Consider the following 15,609-nt stretch of genomic DNA (forward strand, 5'->3'; position numbering starts at 1 on the left):
ATCATTTTCTCACTGAAGTATCTGCGGAAATAGTATCTTCTTGACTGATTTTCTAAGTAATTAAACTGCCACTTATGAATGATGGGATACCTTAAAGGACTGAGTTTCTTCTTCAAGAGGTAAGTTTCAAGAAGCGATCACACAAGTGAAAGGCTGTATTGGGTTATGTGGCAAGGGTGTGGTAGCAGGGGGCTGCAGGAGTGGCCTCTGTGAGCAGAGCCCAGCAGCTGCCCCATGTCAGATCAGAGCCAGCTCCAGCTGGCTCCAAAAGGGACCTGCTGCTGGCCAGAGCCGAGCCAGGGAGCAATGCTGGTTGGGCCTCTGGGAGAGCAGAGTTAAGGAAGGGAGAAAAACTGCTGCACTACAGCAGCTGGGAGAGAGGAGTGAGAACCAGCCCTGCAGATACCCAGGTCAGTGCAGAAGGAGGGCATTAGGTGCCCCAGGCACGCAGCACAAGTTCCCCTGCAGCCTGTGGAGAGGCCCCTGGTGGAGCAGGCTGTCCCCCTGCAGCCCACGGGTCCCACACGGAGCAGATCTCCACGCTGCAGCCCGTGGAGGAGCCCCCGGTGGAGCAGGTGGATGTGGCCTGGAGGAGGCTGCGGCCCATGGAGAGCCCCCGCAGGAGCAGGCCCCGGGCCGGAGCTGCAGCCCGTGGAGAGGAGCCCACGCAGGAGCAGGGGTCTGGGGGGAGCTGCCGCCCGTGGGGGACCCGTGCTGGAGCAGTTTGCTCCTGGGGGATGGACCCCGTGGTACGGAGCCGTGTGGGAGCAGTTGTTGAAGAGCTGCTGCCTGTGGGCAGCCCCCGCAGGCCCAGTTTGGGAAGGACGGCATCCCGTGGGAGGGACCCCACGTGGAGCAGGGGCAGAGGGTGACCAAGAAGGAGCAGTGGAGACGAAGACTGACCACAGTCCCCATTCCCGTGAGCCACTTGGGGGAAGGAGGCAGCAGATGGTGGATGGGTAGGGAAGGTGTTTTAGGTTTGCTTTTATTTTCTCACTGTGCTAATCTGCTAGTGATAAATAGATAAATTTTATTAATCTCCCTACTCTGAGTCTGTTTTGCCCATGACGATGATTGCTGAGTGATGTCCCTGTCCTTATCTCAACCCCTGAGTCTTTTCTGTTGTATTTTCTCCCCCTTTCCCTTTGGGGAGGGGGAGTGAGAGAGCAGTTGAGGTAGCATTCACTAAGGCTAATGTCCCCTGCCCTAAAGGGCAAGCATCCTGGATCATTCTCAATGCACACACACACTAACTTTTTAGCGTATATTCTAAATTCTTATTTATCCGTGTAGCAAAGGAAATCCCTGTGTTCTCAGTTCCTACTTTCAAATAAAAGTTCACTAACCTAAAGGCAGTGAGCTGCAGTGTTCTAGCATAATCATCTCCACTACACGCGCTGACTGATTTCAGAGGCATGAAAGTGGTCTGGCGCTACCACCGACTGCTACATTTGCTTCTTTAATCTCAGATGCATCAACTAAGGAACATCTGCTCTTCTGGTGAACTTTATTTCATCACAATTTGCATTTCTAGGTAAAAAAAAAACCTCCACACTTCCTTCAAAAAAGGGAAGGAGCTTAAAAAAAAAAAAAAGGAACTCCATTTCTCACTTTCTTGTAAGAAATAAAGAATATATTTAAAGAAAGGTAACAACACTCTATGCTTTCTCCGCAGCATATTTTATGCGGAAAGACGCTTTGTATCACATTCTGTCTAAAACAGTCTTCAGGATAATGGTAGTAAATAGGAATTTATTAATGGCATTCAACTATGTTTAGGATCATCTAATCTTCATATGAAGCTGTGAGCTTGCTTCCTGGAAAATAAGACCTAGACTTTGCCATAGATGAACAATTAAATGATTTAAGAACAAAATGATTTAGGAACAATAGTTTATTAACACCAAGACAAGACATTAAAAAATAGCTTTTACAGAAACAAAAGCATAATATTGTAATAAATTTTGTCATTTTCCTAATCTTATCTGGTAGTCTTTCATAGAAGTATTACCTTAAACTCCTACTGAGTTCTCTCAATGTTTAACATTCTGCATCATACTCCTAAATGTTTCTATTATGAAACATTTGCTTTAGGCAGACAGATATTACACAAATATTGTCTTACTTCCTCAAACTATACAGCAGAGAAAATTTTCTACACCAACCCTGACAATTTTGCACAGCCGCATCAGGTCCATTAGTTAAAATGTGCTTATGAAAAGAGAATGATCTTTCTATCTTGTATTTTCTTGTCCACACTATGCTAATAGCAAGAACTGGTTTCCTCCAAGTCTCGTATCTTCCAAGTGTGAAAACATTCATTAATGTAGGAGAAAAGTGAGCATCTCAAGTGGTAAATTACTTCTTTTTCTTTTTTTTCTTTTCATCTGCTGCCATTTTTAACTTGACTTCTTCCATAGGAAGTGCTCCTAATTTCTTCTTCTTTGCATTCTTTACTTTTTCCTTGATGGCTTCAATATCAATTTTTTTCTCAGTGGGGGCTACAAAGTAAAAAACACAAGGATAACAGACATGAATTTTACTTTTCTACCTTTTAACAGTCTATGAGATGACTTTATATGTAACCACAGTAAACTGCATCCTGTGGCATTGGTTAGGACTCATTTTATACTCACTAATGACTTTATAAACTATTGTAATAATTTTTGTTGAAACTAGCATTATACACAAATCTCTTTCACTGGAATTCAAAGGCAAACAGTCATATAAAAAATCCTATACAACTGCATTTGAACACATATACCATACACTGCATACATACAAATTATTATCGCTCACTCATCAGACCACAGCTGTACTCCACCGAAATTAATATGGACATGCTCTCTTGGACATATGTCTATGGTTTGGTTAGTCTCACATAAAAAGAAGTTTTTGATTATTCAGTTCTTGGCTGCATAATTATTCATGGCATTTTATCTTTCTGCATGTAACTGTACCATCCTCATACTCCTCCCCTGGCCATCAATTAACGACCGCTGTCGGAAACAGGATGGGAAAGTGTTGGTTGGTGAGAATATGACAAAGTCTTTTGATCTGACCCCCTCATGAAAACCTTTCGAAGACACTTCTACAGACAGTGTCAGAGAACTTAAGAATCTTAATAGTGAGCAACATGAATGAACTAGTCTCTGTTCATCTAGGTCATGGCATTTTCTCTTTTGGGCAGCAGACATGAGTTTGGGTCTACTTCTCCTGTCTCACATAGTTAATTCCTACACCCAGTAGCTGGTATCAGGTGTCCTTTTTGAATCTCTGTTCTTCTCTGTGTACAAACTACTGCTGTCATTTATTCTTGGAAGACTGAAGGATTTCAGTTCAAAACACACATCAGCTGGAAGAGCACAGTATGTAAGATACAGTACAGTCAGTCACAGGATTATTGAAAATTTACTGTCATCACAAAAAAGTACTGTATGTACATAGTGTATCTAATACAGTGAATAAATATATGCTACAAATCAATGAATCCAGGAAACTGAAGACTTTTTTCTCTAGTGTGTAAAAAACAAATTATCTCAGACAAGTTCTCACTCTGCCTACGTTGCAGCTTTAATTTTTGGTAATGCCATTTATTCTATCTTATATCAATACTTACTTGTGGCATAAGTTTTCAAATATATATTGCTTATTGCTTTTGGGTTTCTTTTTCTTAAAAAATAGCAAGCATCTGAGTGCAAAATTTATGTCAACTCCACTACAAGTCTGAAAGCCAAAAACTGATACAGTTGAAAGAATCAACTGAGATGGCTACCCCAGTATTTCCATCTGGAAAATGCTCTGGAAAATTGTCATTTCATAGATAGGAATTATGGACTGCATGATCTTTCTACTGTCTCTAGCAACTATACCTAACTGGATTTAACTGCTAGGAATTTATTTATTTTCAGCACGACCTTTCTTACTTCCTATGACTGTAACTCTGCATAGTTATTTAGGCTAGGAATCAACAGTAGAAGGTTTTAGAATAGGAAAAAAATCAGGTTACCTTTCTTTGCTTTCATGACTGGCTTTTCCTTCGGTGGGATAAAAGCTTTATTTCTTTCTTCTTGTCTTTTCTTGACTGCTTCTGCTTGCTTTGCCTAAAGTTAACGAAAGAAAAAGTCAAGTGTCAGTGCAGAGCAGGGCAAAAGGGACAGAAATCAAGAAGTGTTTGATTTCTGGTTTTAACTGAATAACGGGTTGTAACAACTTTACCTTTATCTCTTCCACTCGCTTTCGTTTCTTCTGGCTTTCTTTCAAGAAGTATTCACCACTTGCCAATTCCTTATCAATCTGCACAAGAAAAGTACTGACAAGCATTAGAAAATTATGTATTATAAGCTAGATATATACTACCACATAATCAGAACTTGACAGAAACGGCCTGCCAACCTCTTAGCAAGAACGGTATTTCAAATCATGCTTTATTCCTACATAATCAAATAAATTTTCAGCTGACCTGGCTTTCTGGCTGTGGAGGTGGGAACGGTGTGTACTCCTTCTTAATATTTTTCTTCTTTGGCTCCTTGCGTTTTTTCAAGTTCTTCCGCTTGAACTTCGGCAAAAATCTTTCCCAATTTTGTGTCCTCAGTTCAGGATCTTTTGATAATTCCCGTTTGATCATCAAAGTCTTTGATAGTTTTAGAATATCACAAAGAAGTTAATAAAACAACAGAATTACAGTAGCTTCAAACTACAGGCTTTACCGAACTTTCTTACATTGAATATTCTACATCTGAACCTTCCATCTCTCTCTGCATTAAGAGTTGAGGGATTTAATTATGACCAGAATAAATGGAAAGATAAATAGGTCTCCAGATGGGGACAGCTTAAGTGAGCAGATATCAAGCAAACAATCAAAGGGAAGAAAGTTATAAACACTTTTCTTTTAATGTTTTCTCAGATATTGTTAATGATATAACAATATAGCTTGGTAAAATGGATGATACCAAATCAGATTTTTTTTTTTAAAAGAATTATACCACAGAAATTCTCAAAAGCAGATTACCATACATAAACATGTCATTATTAGCATACAGCTCTATGAGAAAGACATAGTACTTCCTTATAAACGAGGGTGCACATTGGACCATACTAACCTTAATGTTATATATGGGATGTATGTTTTTCATTGTATCCAGAACAACTTTTCTAACCTGTAATTGAAAAAAAAAAAAAAAGAAAATGAACAGAAGACTCAGCAGGCATTTCATAGTCTGATCAATTTGAATACCAGATACGCTAAGTTTCTTCCAAAAAGAAGAGAAAACCCCCCTCCCTGCTCCCCCCCCCAAAAAAAAACGAAACAAAACAAAAGCAGATAGATGGAAAAGCTAACACACGTGGACATCTGGAAGGCACAGCACTTCACGAGTTATCATCAGCTATATTGTCAGGTTTCCACTATGCTCCAGTATGACTTCCAAGAACTACTTTCTTGCTACCATAGATGTTAGGGTGTTTTCTGCTTTTGACAAGTATTCTTTCCTTACGTAATTACTAAAAATATACTATCTGTTCCTCCAGGTTATATATCATTAACACTGCATTATTTTCACTTGCACCTCTTAACTATGAAAATTCTGTATTGTAGGCAACGGTAGCAAAAGCCAAAGACACAGAAGTAGACACACATTACTCTTACGTGAAGGCATACCTTTGATACCTTTGCTAAACCTTGCTTTAAAACAAACAAAAACTATTTTACAAATATTTCCTTATTTCCAAGGCAGAAAGATGTCAGAGTAACAAAATTCAGGAGCTAAGACTATGGACATTCACATAAACGTACCTAACACAGAGCTGAAAAGTCAAGGGGCTAACTCTTAAGGTTGCCGAATTCTGCCTGTAGTCCACCCCAGAGCTGGGCACAGAAGTGTGCTACACAAACTGCACTTTGACCTCCCCTTACCTCTTTCAGCCCACTAAAAGGTCCAAGTGCTGAAACAGTGTTGCCTTGCACCATAATATAACAGTTGGTTAACAGCTCCAGGGCCTACAGCAACAACAAACGGAATGGAGTCAGTGTAAGCTGAAGATCTGACACAAATTGGGGTTTAAGACTTTTACGGTTACTACGCCTATCAGAAATACCTTCAGAGTAGATCCTTTTGGCCCAAGAAGTCGTCCTCTTCTTTTTATAAAACTTTCTCTGTTTCTCACCAGAGATCCTATTTTAATGATGTCACACGCAACATCATCCTGAAGGATGCGAACTGCCTGAAGATACAAGCAGCAGGTAGTAACATCTGAATACAAAGGTATTATTCACAGGAATCAAGCGAATACTTTTTCAAGAGAATACTTTTTTTTTTTTTCCAAGAGAATATTTTTCCTGTCTTTGCTGGCAGATATATTTACTTTTAAAATACATTTCATTTTCCTTGACGCCACTTGAAAATCCGACATTTTTAAAAATGTACTATTTTATAAATATTACAATGTGACTTGATACAATCTTCCTTGATTTAATACATACCTGTTCAAACGGAACACTTCTGGCTAGAAGTTTTATTAAATCTCGAGCCCTGATGATTGCATATGGATCAAAAGTCTTCTTAGTAGTAGTGACAGTCATGCTGCCTTCAATCAGATCCAGTGTTGCATTCACATACTGCAATATTTGAAAAAAAAAAAGAAAAAAAACAGTGAATCGATCTCTAAATAAGAATCTCATGATAGTATAAAGTTAAGAAACATAATACTAGACACTTTTCTGGAACTCCTAGACTGACTCTCAGCTTAAGAAAATTCACAAAAAAAAAAAAAGAGAGAAAGAAAAATAGACTGACAGATGCTGTGCAGCACAAGGCCTGAAACAGCACCTCCCTCAACTCATTCAACTCAGGTACAACAAAGTTGTCAGCTTATGGATGATGATACTCGGTGCTGCAGTAGGCTTTACTGACATCTATAAAGAATTACACATCTGGCTACATGGACCTCCAAACTTTTAATTCCAATGCAAAAATGACACCATAAGTTCTAAGTGCAAGTGCATAGAACTATACGTACACACAACATCAGAAACGCAAGGAGGGCTATTTTGATCAACATAACTAACACCTCCATCTCCCAAATAATAAATCACGTTATCACAAAAGCGTTCGTACGTGCTCACTCAGGGCTTTCTGGACCAGCGGCCAGCACTCCTTCAGGTAGGCTTCTCTGTACTTGGGGAATAACGTTGCAAAACTGCTCTCCTCCAGCAGCCCTCTGGGGTTATCTTCCCTCGTAAAAGCCGGCTCCTTCCATCCATCTGGCACGGTGAGGAGCTCAGATTCATCAACTGCTATAGATTAACGAAAAACAAAAAGGATGTTTTTGCTTCTCCTCTTTCACCGATGCTCGTTACACCCCCTCCGGGTTTAACCACCCAGCTTCAATAACCGGGCGCAGGGCCGCGGCTGCTGTTCGGCACCGTGCTGCGCACCGCTCCTGGCCTCACAGGAGTTACCGATTTAACCCGCTTAGGCAAAAATAAATACAAAAATCTCCCCAGCTGCGCCAGGCCTCGCAGAGGGGACGCCACGGGAGAACGTGCGGGGGGGAGCAGCAGCAGCAGCAGCAGCAGCAGCAGCAGCAGCAGCAGCAGCAGCCGCCCGCCCGCGCCGCCCGCCCGCCCGCGCCGCCTCCCCCTACGCCCCCCGCTCCTCGCCCACCTTCGGCCGCCTTCTTCTTGCCGGGGCGCCGCGGCCCCGGCTCCGCCGCCGCGGGAGCCGCCATGCCGGCCTGCCCGCCGCCACCTTCCGCCCCGCGACGGAACCGGGGCCGCGCTGCGTGCTGGGAGCTGTAGTCCCGTCCCCGCCCCTTAAATCTTTTTTTTTTTAAAATGTCCCCGCTAGGTGGCACTGGGCGCTGCCCAAAGCCAGCACCGGCCCCATGCGGTGTGGTGGAGGAGCGGAGGAGGCTAATTCGCCTTATGTCCCTATGTCACAGAACCACTAGGTTGGAAGAGACCTCCCAGTTCACCCGGTCCCACCGCCCCTGCCCCCAGTGTCACCCCCTGAACCGCGTCCCATCCTGACGCCCCCCGGGAGTAAGATGCAGCCCACCCCAAAATGGCAGGCGTGGGCCGGGGAAGGGCCGGGGAAGGGCAGGAAGGCGGCGAGCCATGGGGCAGGGGAACACAAAGGCAAATTGAGGCCTTGCAGCAACGGGGAGCCCAACGTTGAGGTGTGGGGAGGAGGCAGCACTGCCAAGGCTGCAGGATCTTGGCCACGTTGCTCTGACTGGCTACGAACAGGAATGAGTGCAATTTTGAGTCTCTCTGGTGAAAAACACCTTATTTTCCCCCAACTCACAGGCCTCTCGGGCAGCACGCCTGCTGCGGGTACGTCTGTCTCCAAGGAAATGGGAACACAGCATCCCTGTTGCTCGCCGACTGGAAATATAAAACAATAATACTGCTTGCTCAGCCCAGGCACAACGGGAGGATGAAAGGATGTCACAGTACTGGGAATAAAATCCAGCCTTTTGAGGGCTTGCCCACTGTGAGAGGAAACTTTCCCTTAGCTCTGCAGTGGAAGGGTGCAAGGGACTGGTGCCTGGTGGGACCCAGCTTCTCCCACACAAAGGGCGGACGTGTTGCTGCGCTGCACTGAAGCGTGGCTTTGCCCAGTTGAGACAGGTCTGCTAAAAATAATTGGAAACGCAGGCAGTTGCGTTAACAGACTTGGAAGCTGTGACTCAGGAAGGTCCCTCAGGTCCCCTCCTGTCTGATTCTCCGAAGGAGACAGTAATTTCTCAGCTTGCCTCGTACCTCGGGGTCTGTGGTCTGGTCGGATATGGGGAAGCCACTTCCCTAATTCCTGGCACAGATGGGATGCTCCCACAGACCCCTCCGCTGCTCCGGGCTGCCTGCTCAGGCTCCAGATGACAACATATTTATAGCATTTTTATTAGTCACCGCTCAGATGCAATAACCAGCCACAGCGTGTCTGGCGGGGTGAGGAGGTGGGGACAGCCGCCTGGGGACCGGGGCTGCTGCAGGGAGCCCCGGCTGTGCTGTGCCGTGCTGTGGTGGGACAACACGTTTTCTGAGAGCAGCTTTCACTGGCAGCACGGCGCGTGTACCACGTTCCCCATGTGTTATAGAGAGACTTGGGCGCAAAATGCTCTGAAAGGCTCTTTTGACCTCAGAGGTCCCAGCCTAGCAAGACCCCTACGCCTGCTGAATGGTTGCTGGGCTCTGGGGGCACCCAGGCCAGCTCTGTATGTGTGTATATGCGCGCACATTGTTTCCCTGATAAAAGCAAAGCAAACGAATGAAACAGCACAGCCGCACAGCCTCCCTTAAATGCACTTCAGGCTGTATGATAAAAAGGGCAGAGCGCTGCCGTTAGGCTGAAGGTGCCTCTTTATTATGCAGCAAAGTAATTATTTCCCTGTCAGTAGATAGGACTCCAGCCACTTGGCACTTTCTTACATGCCATTTTCAAATCCAAAAGAGCAACTTGGGATTTTGTGATAATTCAAGCAATCAGATGAGCTCATGCACATGGCATTCATTCACTAGAAACGCCACACAGATCCCATTCAGCCTCAGCACTCGTAAATCCATGTGACACTTTTATCTATTTATAAACTTTTAACAGCAGGTTATGATTGTTATGCAAGCCATTTTCCAGGGATTAATAAGCAGCTTGTGTTGATGGCAGCAAGAAGGGCCATTAACTGCTCTGGGATGGTCATTAATCTGTAGTAAATGCTCAGCATCTGGATCATTTCTGCGTAATTAAATAATCAATACTGCCTTTTGATTCAAATAACTGGAGAATTGTATTTCAAATTTATCTTGGCTTAGGGTGTTCTTAATTCTTTTAGGTTACAGCAGGGCAGGGAACAGCCACATGGGCAAGTGAGAGCTACTCTGGGTGTGACTGGCTCTTAAATCATCAGCTTTTCCATACAAACATCCCAACTGATCAAAACATTGTTCAAAGCAGCTGCCAAAACATATTAACTGGACTAGATGCCGAAAAAAAAAAAAGTTCCAATTTTGTTGTCCTTTTTGTGTTAATATCAAGGTCTTTCATTATTTGAATAAAATTATGGCTGCGAGTGACCCAATGCTCAGAGAGAGACTGACAGAAAAAAAATAGTCGAACAGAAACCCCCCTGCCCAGCCACCTCCAGAAAAGTCCCTTTGATTCACTCCTTATCCTGCTGCCATGACCTCTGCACCCTCAGGCTGGCGTGGCTGTGCTCCTCGGTTCTCTTTCCTCTCTCCCCGCTCCTCGCCTTCTCTCACTGGGCAGGGGTGTAAGTCATTTTTCTGGTTTTGTTTAATTCTCGTCTTTGCTGCTGAATGCAGTGATCTGCAGAGGTGCTGACAGATAAAAGTGACAGTGCCCACTGCAAACCACGCTGCCACCGTGCTGCTGCCAGCTCTGCGGAGAGCTGGGGAAATGCCTGGGAAGGTAGAGGTCATCACAGCTGGCAGGCTGTAAGTGGCAGAGGAAAACATGACTTTCAGAAGAGAAAAGGAGACTTAGTGTATCATCTTGGGATCATATGCTAATTCCCATTCTTCTGAGCTATCTTTTCACCAGAGAGTAAATCCGCACCTTGCCACAAGGACATGGTAAACAAATAACAGCTCACCTTCACTGCTGGTGGGGTTGAAGCTGTGAAAAAAGCAAGCACTCACACAGTCAGATATCTATTCATATCTTGAGGCTGGGAAGACAAGAGGAAGATTTTGCAAGAAATTGAGAGGAATATCACTGACTCAACAGCAAAGCTTTCAGATGTAGCTAGCACTTGCAAAGTTAGACACAAAGATAAGGGAAAGGGGACAGTGGTCATCATAAATTCAGCTCAGCTAAGAGCTAGCTGAGTTTATGAGAGCGAGGGCTTACCTTTAAAAGAGAGAGAGCAGAAATAAGAACATGTGCTGAACCCTGAAGAGGAACAAGGAGGTGGAAGATGAGAGGACTGCACACCATAAGAGCGTCTGAAAGGGTTAGCTGGAAAACCACAGCAAAGACAATTTGATGCAGAAGGAAGAACCCAGGACAAGAAGGAAGAACCAGCAGATAAAAAAGTTGACAGATTTGTCTGTGGAAAGCCTTGCTGCAATAAAATTGCTGTCACCAAGAAAGGGATGAGAGCCAAATGGGGAAGGAATTCAGTGTCATTATGAAGTCAAAGCAGCGGGTTTAGATCAAAAGGTCTCTGGCGCAGGGGACATGTCTGATCATGAATCATACAGTGATGGACAGGATGGGGCTTTTGTCTTGACTTTAGCCCCTGGGTGTTGTCAGAAAGCAAACAACACACCACAGAAACTGTGCCAGGGCTTGAGCGTGCAGCTGAGCGTGGTCGGGATGGATGTGTCAGGAGGCAGGCAGGAGGAAGGCAGGGGTGAGGAAGGCGGTGGAAGGAAAATGCCTAAATCGGAGCACTCGTCCAAAGCCTCAGAGGGGAAAAGAGTCAAGTGGGGATTGGAAAATGATCACTTGTCTGCTTTATGTCTCCCACGTAGTACAGGGAGCAATCACACATTCCCAAAGGTGCACGCAGCAGAGTCTGTTAACAGAGGTTTCTCACCACCCACCCTGTTTAGGTCACACCTAAAGAGAAAGCAGAGCTGGTCTAAGGGCTCCGGGCTCCCCAGGGTGTCCCTGTCACCGGGGCCAGCCCGCAGGAGAGTGCTGCAGGGGACACGGCACTGAGGGCACAGGGCTGGGGCTGTTCCTCCCCTGGTCAGGGCAACAGAAGCACCCTCAGTCCCCCTCTTCCCTGAATTTCCCCCCAAAGGGTTGTTGAAATCATTTTAACCTCGTACCTGAGCAGCCAGGCTTGGAGCACTGCATTTTTTTAGGAATTCACAACAGTACCGGTGTGTTTTATTCTGCAAAGCACAGATAAAATGCTCTCTCGGTCTATTTTTCTCTTGTACTAGAATCCAGGCATTATTATGCAAATTTCCACTATAGCAAAATTACAGCAGAATAAATAGCTCTGCTATACACGAAGGGGAATCCTATTACATCTTCAGTAACTCTCAGTAAGCATCATCGCTATTATACCAATTGAAGAGACAGAAAACAATTTTTAATTAAAAATATTTATAGCAGGCATAATACCAACTGCCAGTTTCACTATCCAGTGAATGCATTTTGCAGCTGGTACTAATTCTCTCTTATTTCTACGAGGTTAGCCAATATCAGCTGTTCATTAAGCGGAGGACATTTCAGGAGTGTCCATATTATATGCTGTAACTAACTGCAAAGTTCTTCCTTTGACAGATTTCAGGAAATCAAGATTGCTTTGCTAAGTTATTCTGGGACTTCATAATAAGGAGGTCATTTCCCAGTGATCTGAGTGGGCTGCATCATCAGTTTTATTCAAATAAATCCTACAAACTGCTTTCCAGCAGATAAGAACATTTTAATTAGCAATATATCTTTTGTCTCGTATCTGAAGTGGAGTAGGGGGCAGGAAATTGATTGCAGCACACCCTTTATTTCACTGGGATAGCAGCATAATCAGAAGGTGTCAGCAGAAGCACGGACGAATTAATTTCAATACAGAGCTTCGTGCAGCCAAACGCACGGCTGCCCCTGCGATGTGTTTTGGGGTGGTCTCATCCCAAAACACTTATGTTTTATGTGCCAGAAAGGAGGTAAGACCCCAGTTCTTGCCCTGGTTAAATGGACGTATCACAGAATGTGCTTATATGCAGATATACACCCCAGGAGCAGCCAAAAGCCTCTAACTCCTGCAGCAGGCAGAGGACCGGACCCAGGGGAGCCCCATTCCCACACACCTCCATTCCTCCTGCCCCTCTGTGCCAAGGGCTGCGTGTCTGAAATCCCGAGCTGGGGTGGTGTCCCCACCGGCCTGGTGCCCACGGGGAGCCCTCTCCCCATAAAATCTGTGATTCAGCAGCTCAGTTTGTCCTTGGTTCATGTTCACGTGAGTCAAAGGGAACTCAGCACACCGAAGGATCCAGCCCGTAAAGTCTGATACGAAACTTTGTGTTTGCTGCATTCAGCCCTGGGACAGCCAGTGAGAAATTCCCCTGTGATTTATCAACGTAGCAGCTGGGACCTGACAAACAAAGCTGCTTATCATAACCTGCCTCGTGACTCACTGAATCCTGTATGGTTATTGTTTTTTTTGACTTTAGAATATTAGCAGCCACTTACAAACCCCTGAATGTGGCAAGCTTTATTTCATAATTGGAAAGATCAAACCCCCTATGAATCCATGAAGTCATTTACGACACGCATATCCTTCCACCCACAACAGATTTCACAGCAATTTCCCCTGGCCAGATCCCCAGTGACAACCGTGGAGCCTGGGGGACACAGCTGGGGACATGAGGTATGAAACAGGGGAGAGGTGCATCTGTAGGGCTGCATCCTGGAGGTGATTCAGGGCTTCGGGAGCTCCTCGGAGCCTCTCCCAAGGAGCTTCCCCCTGCACAGCCCGCAGATAGAGGTGAGAAGAGCAGCTGCTGTCGTTTAATTAGCCCTTGGGGGTAGTTTGCTGAAGCAAACACACCTTTGAAGCTTGTGAAAGCCCTAGCACGTCCATGAGCGGGTCTCGCTCTGGGCAAGCATTGAGCCAGTTGCCAACAGCTTTGAGGAGCTGAGCTGCACCAGCTCCGTGTAGGAACACCCAGGCTGTTAAGTCCATTTTTTGTTACCTACAGGGTAGCAAGTCCTTCAGGCCACAGAGGAGCGAGCCCTTTCTTCTTTCTGAGGTGGCAGTAAGGGCTTTCAGAGCACCTTGGGCTGAGCGTGTGGAACAAAGTCACTGCAGTAGCCCAAGATCCGACTCTCTGAGCAGTCATGATGTCCTAGCCTACCTCTGATTTTAGCTGTTACCCTCGGTGTTTGGTGTAGGTGAGCAGTGTGTACTTGGGTGCTGTGCTGTTTGTTTCCTCATGGTAGCAAACAAAGTTTCAGGGAAAGAAAATCTACCAGGCAACCCTCTAGAAAGGCGGTCTCTGAACGAGTGGAGAAGCAGCCAAGAAACCTTCCTCCTCCTGCTGCTCATCCTCTGGTCACCCGTTCATGAAATGGCATGTGGAAGAGCAAACCGTTCTTTCCCCCAGAGGTTTTGTCTGGGTTTAAGTGCAGTTCCTAGCCTGTACTGAACTCCATAGTGAGCGAAGGACCTGGGAACCCATCACCTGCTGATAAGCTTGGCAGCCCCCTTTCCTTGCTGAAGCTGTAAAGATTCAAAGGCAGGAGCTTTTCTATGTGTGTGTTTGTAGAGGAGGGCAATTCGAAATGAGCTTGTGCAAGGTACAGCTGTAACACAGATTGCTAGCTGCTGGACACCAGGTTTGTCGTAAAGTCACATCCGATGTGGAAGGAAATGCAACGGAGCTGTCGGGTTGCAAAGTAGCTGTTAAAACAACCATTTCAGATGAAATTTCGCAGACGGAAGTTTGAATGATAAAATTTCACTTTTGCACGCCACCGGGAGGAAGAAAAGCGCCCATCTGTTCCCCGAGCGCTGCACATTGTTCAGCAAACCACTCGCAGCTTGGCAGATCAGCACATTAGAAGAAAGAAAAAAAAAATGCCGACCATAGATGAGCTTGAATACGAGATGAGTCATTGAAGTTTACCCAAAAGCGACGTAAAAATGATGGTCCTTGCCAGGATGTGATGCCAGGGTGCTCCCCCGGCCTCGAAAGGCTGCGGCAGTTCTGCTGCTGCTGAGCCTGGCAGGGCCGCATGGCTCTTGGTGCGGGGAGCAGACAAGGGGCGCCATTATCACGTACCTCAGCGGGGCCGTCTGTGTCAACCAGCGAGCTGGTTTCATTCAGCATGTGATGTCTGACTGGTGAATGAGGCGTTTCGGGTCTCCTGGAAAGATTTTATATCCAAACCAGCTGGAATCCCATTGACAGGAACAGCCTCTTCCTTCCCCTGCCCGGTACTCCCAGTCAGACTGAGCTGGAAATGTCTGAGGGGAAATCTCAGAAGCCCGCGCCTTTGAGCGAAGTCTGCTGGTGCTAAACATCTGACAGTTGTTCATTAAGCGAGACCCGGGCAAGCGTTTCATCGCTGAGATGAGCTTTTAATACATGAATAGGGGGTGAGAAAACATATTTGTGGGCATTTCAAAAGGCTGTCATACAAGGAGACGCCGAGTCTGAGCAGGTTGGAAAAGCTGCCGAGCGCTTTGGAAACCTCTCAAATGGACTCATGCTTTCAAAGCACAAAGTTGCTGTTGAGCTTCCAAACAAAAGCAAGAAGCAGACACAGCGGGCAGGCGGAGGGTGCTGAGCCCCGGCCTTCCTTCAGCACATTGCTGGGTTATAAGGCGGGGAGCTTACACAGCCCTGCGGCTCCCCATGCACAACATCGCACCCAGCCACCCCAAAACAAGGCCACCGTAGTCCCACCACCTCCCAGTGGCATGTGTGACGTGCTGGGACTTTCCAGATACTCAGGGAAGGACAGCTGAGCCTGGTAACTCTACTACATCTCATGGTCAGTGCAGGAAAGATGTATTTTCTAGCCATGAGTCTACCACCATATATTCAAGGACAATTATTAAATTGTTTTTGAACATACTGTAAGTATGTTTTGAACATACGGTAAATATATTCAAAATAAAAACTGAAAGTGGACC

At 45.5% G+C, this 15,609-nt stretch overlaps 1 protein-coding gene across 2 annotated transcripts; it reads right to left on the minus strand.

The window, feature by feature from the left end:
- Positions 1 to 1,879: 1,879 nt before the first annotated feature.
- Positions 1,880 to 7,820, minus strand: KRR1 (KRR1 small subunit processome component homolog). Of its 2 annotated transcripts, none has more exons than XM_083820795.1 (10): positions 7,665 to 7,820; positions 7,116 to 7,294; positions 6,482 to 6,616; positions 6,097 to 6,222; positions 5,915 to 5,998; positions 5,103 to 5,159; positions 4,463 to 4,633; positions 4,219 to 4,296; positions 4,010 to 4,103; positions 1,880 to 2,501 (listed from the first exon to the last, which is right to left on the minus strand). In XM_083820795.1, exons 1-10 carry the CDS (start codon positions 7,726 to 7,728, stop codon positions 2,359 to 2,361), a joined length of 1,131 nt encoding a protein of 376 aa, XP_083676921.1. In that variant the 5' UTR covers positions 7,729 to 7,820; the 3' UTR covers positions 1,880 to 2,358. The 2 variants fall into 2 exon arrangements, with proteins under 2 accessions (XP_083676921.1, XP_083676922.1); XM_083820796.1 differs by having other exon boundaries at positions 7,116 to 7,291; positions 7,665 to 7,811.
- Positions 7,821 to 15,609: the final 7,789 nt, after the last annotated feature.

This window comes from Anser anser, assembly GCF_964211835.1.
Source record: "Anser anser genome assembly, chromosome: 1".
NCBI classification, from domain to species: Eukaryota; Metazoa; Chordata; class Aves; order Anseriformes; family Anatidae; genus Anser; species Anser anser.

What these genes read in the sequence shown, in the direction of transcription:
- KRR1 (XM_083820795.1), bottom strand. Translation starts at nt 7,728, where the DNA reads ATGGCGGCTCCCGCGGCGGCGGAGCCGGGGCCGCGGCGCCCCGGCAAG. An exon ending in CAAGAAGAAGGCGGCCGAAG is followed by an intron (nt 7,295 to 7,664) that starts GTGGGCGAGGAG and finishes GTTAATCTATAG; the next exon opens with CAGTTGATGAATCTGAGCTC. An exon ending in CTTTTAGTGGGCTGAAAGAG is followed by an intron (nt 5,160 to 5,914) that starts GTAAGGGGAGGT and finishes TTTCAATTACAG; the next exon opens with GTTAGAAAAGTTGTTCTGGA.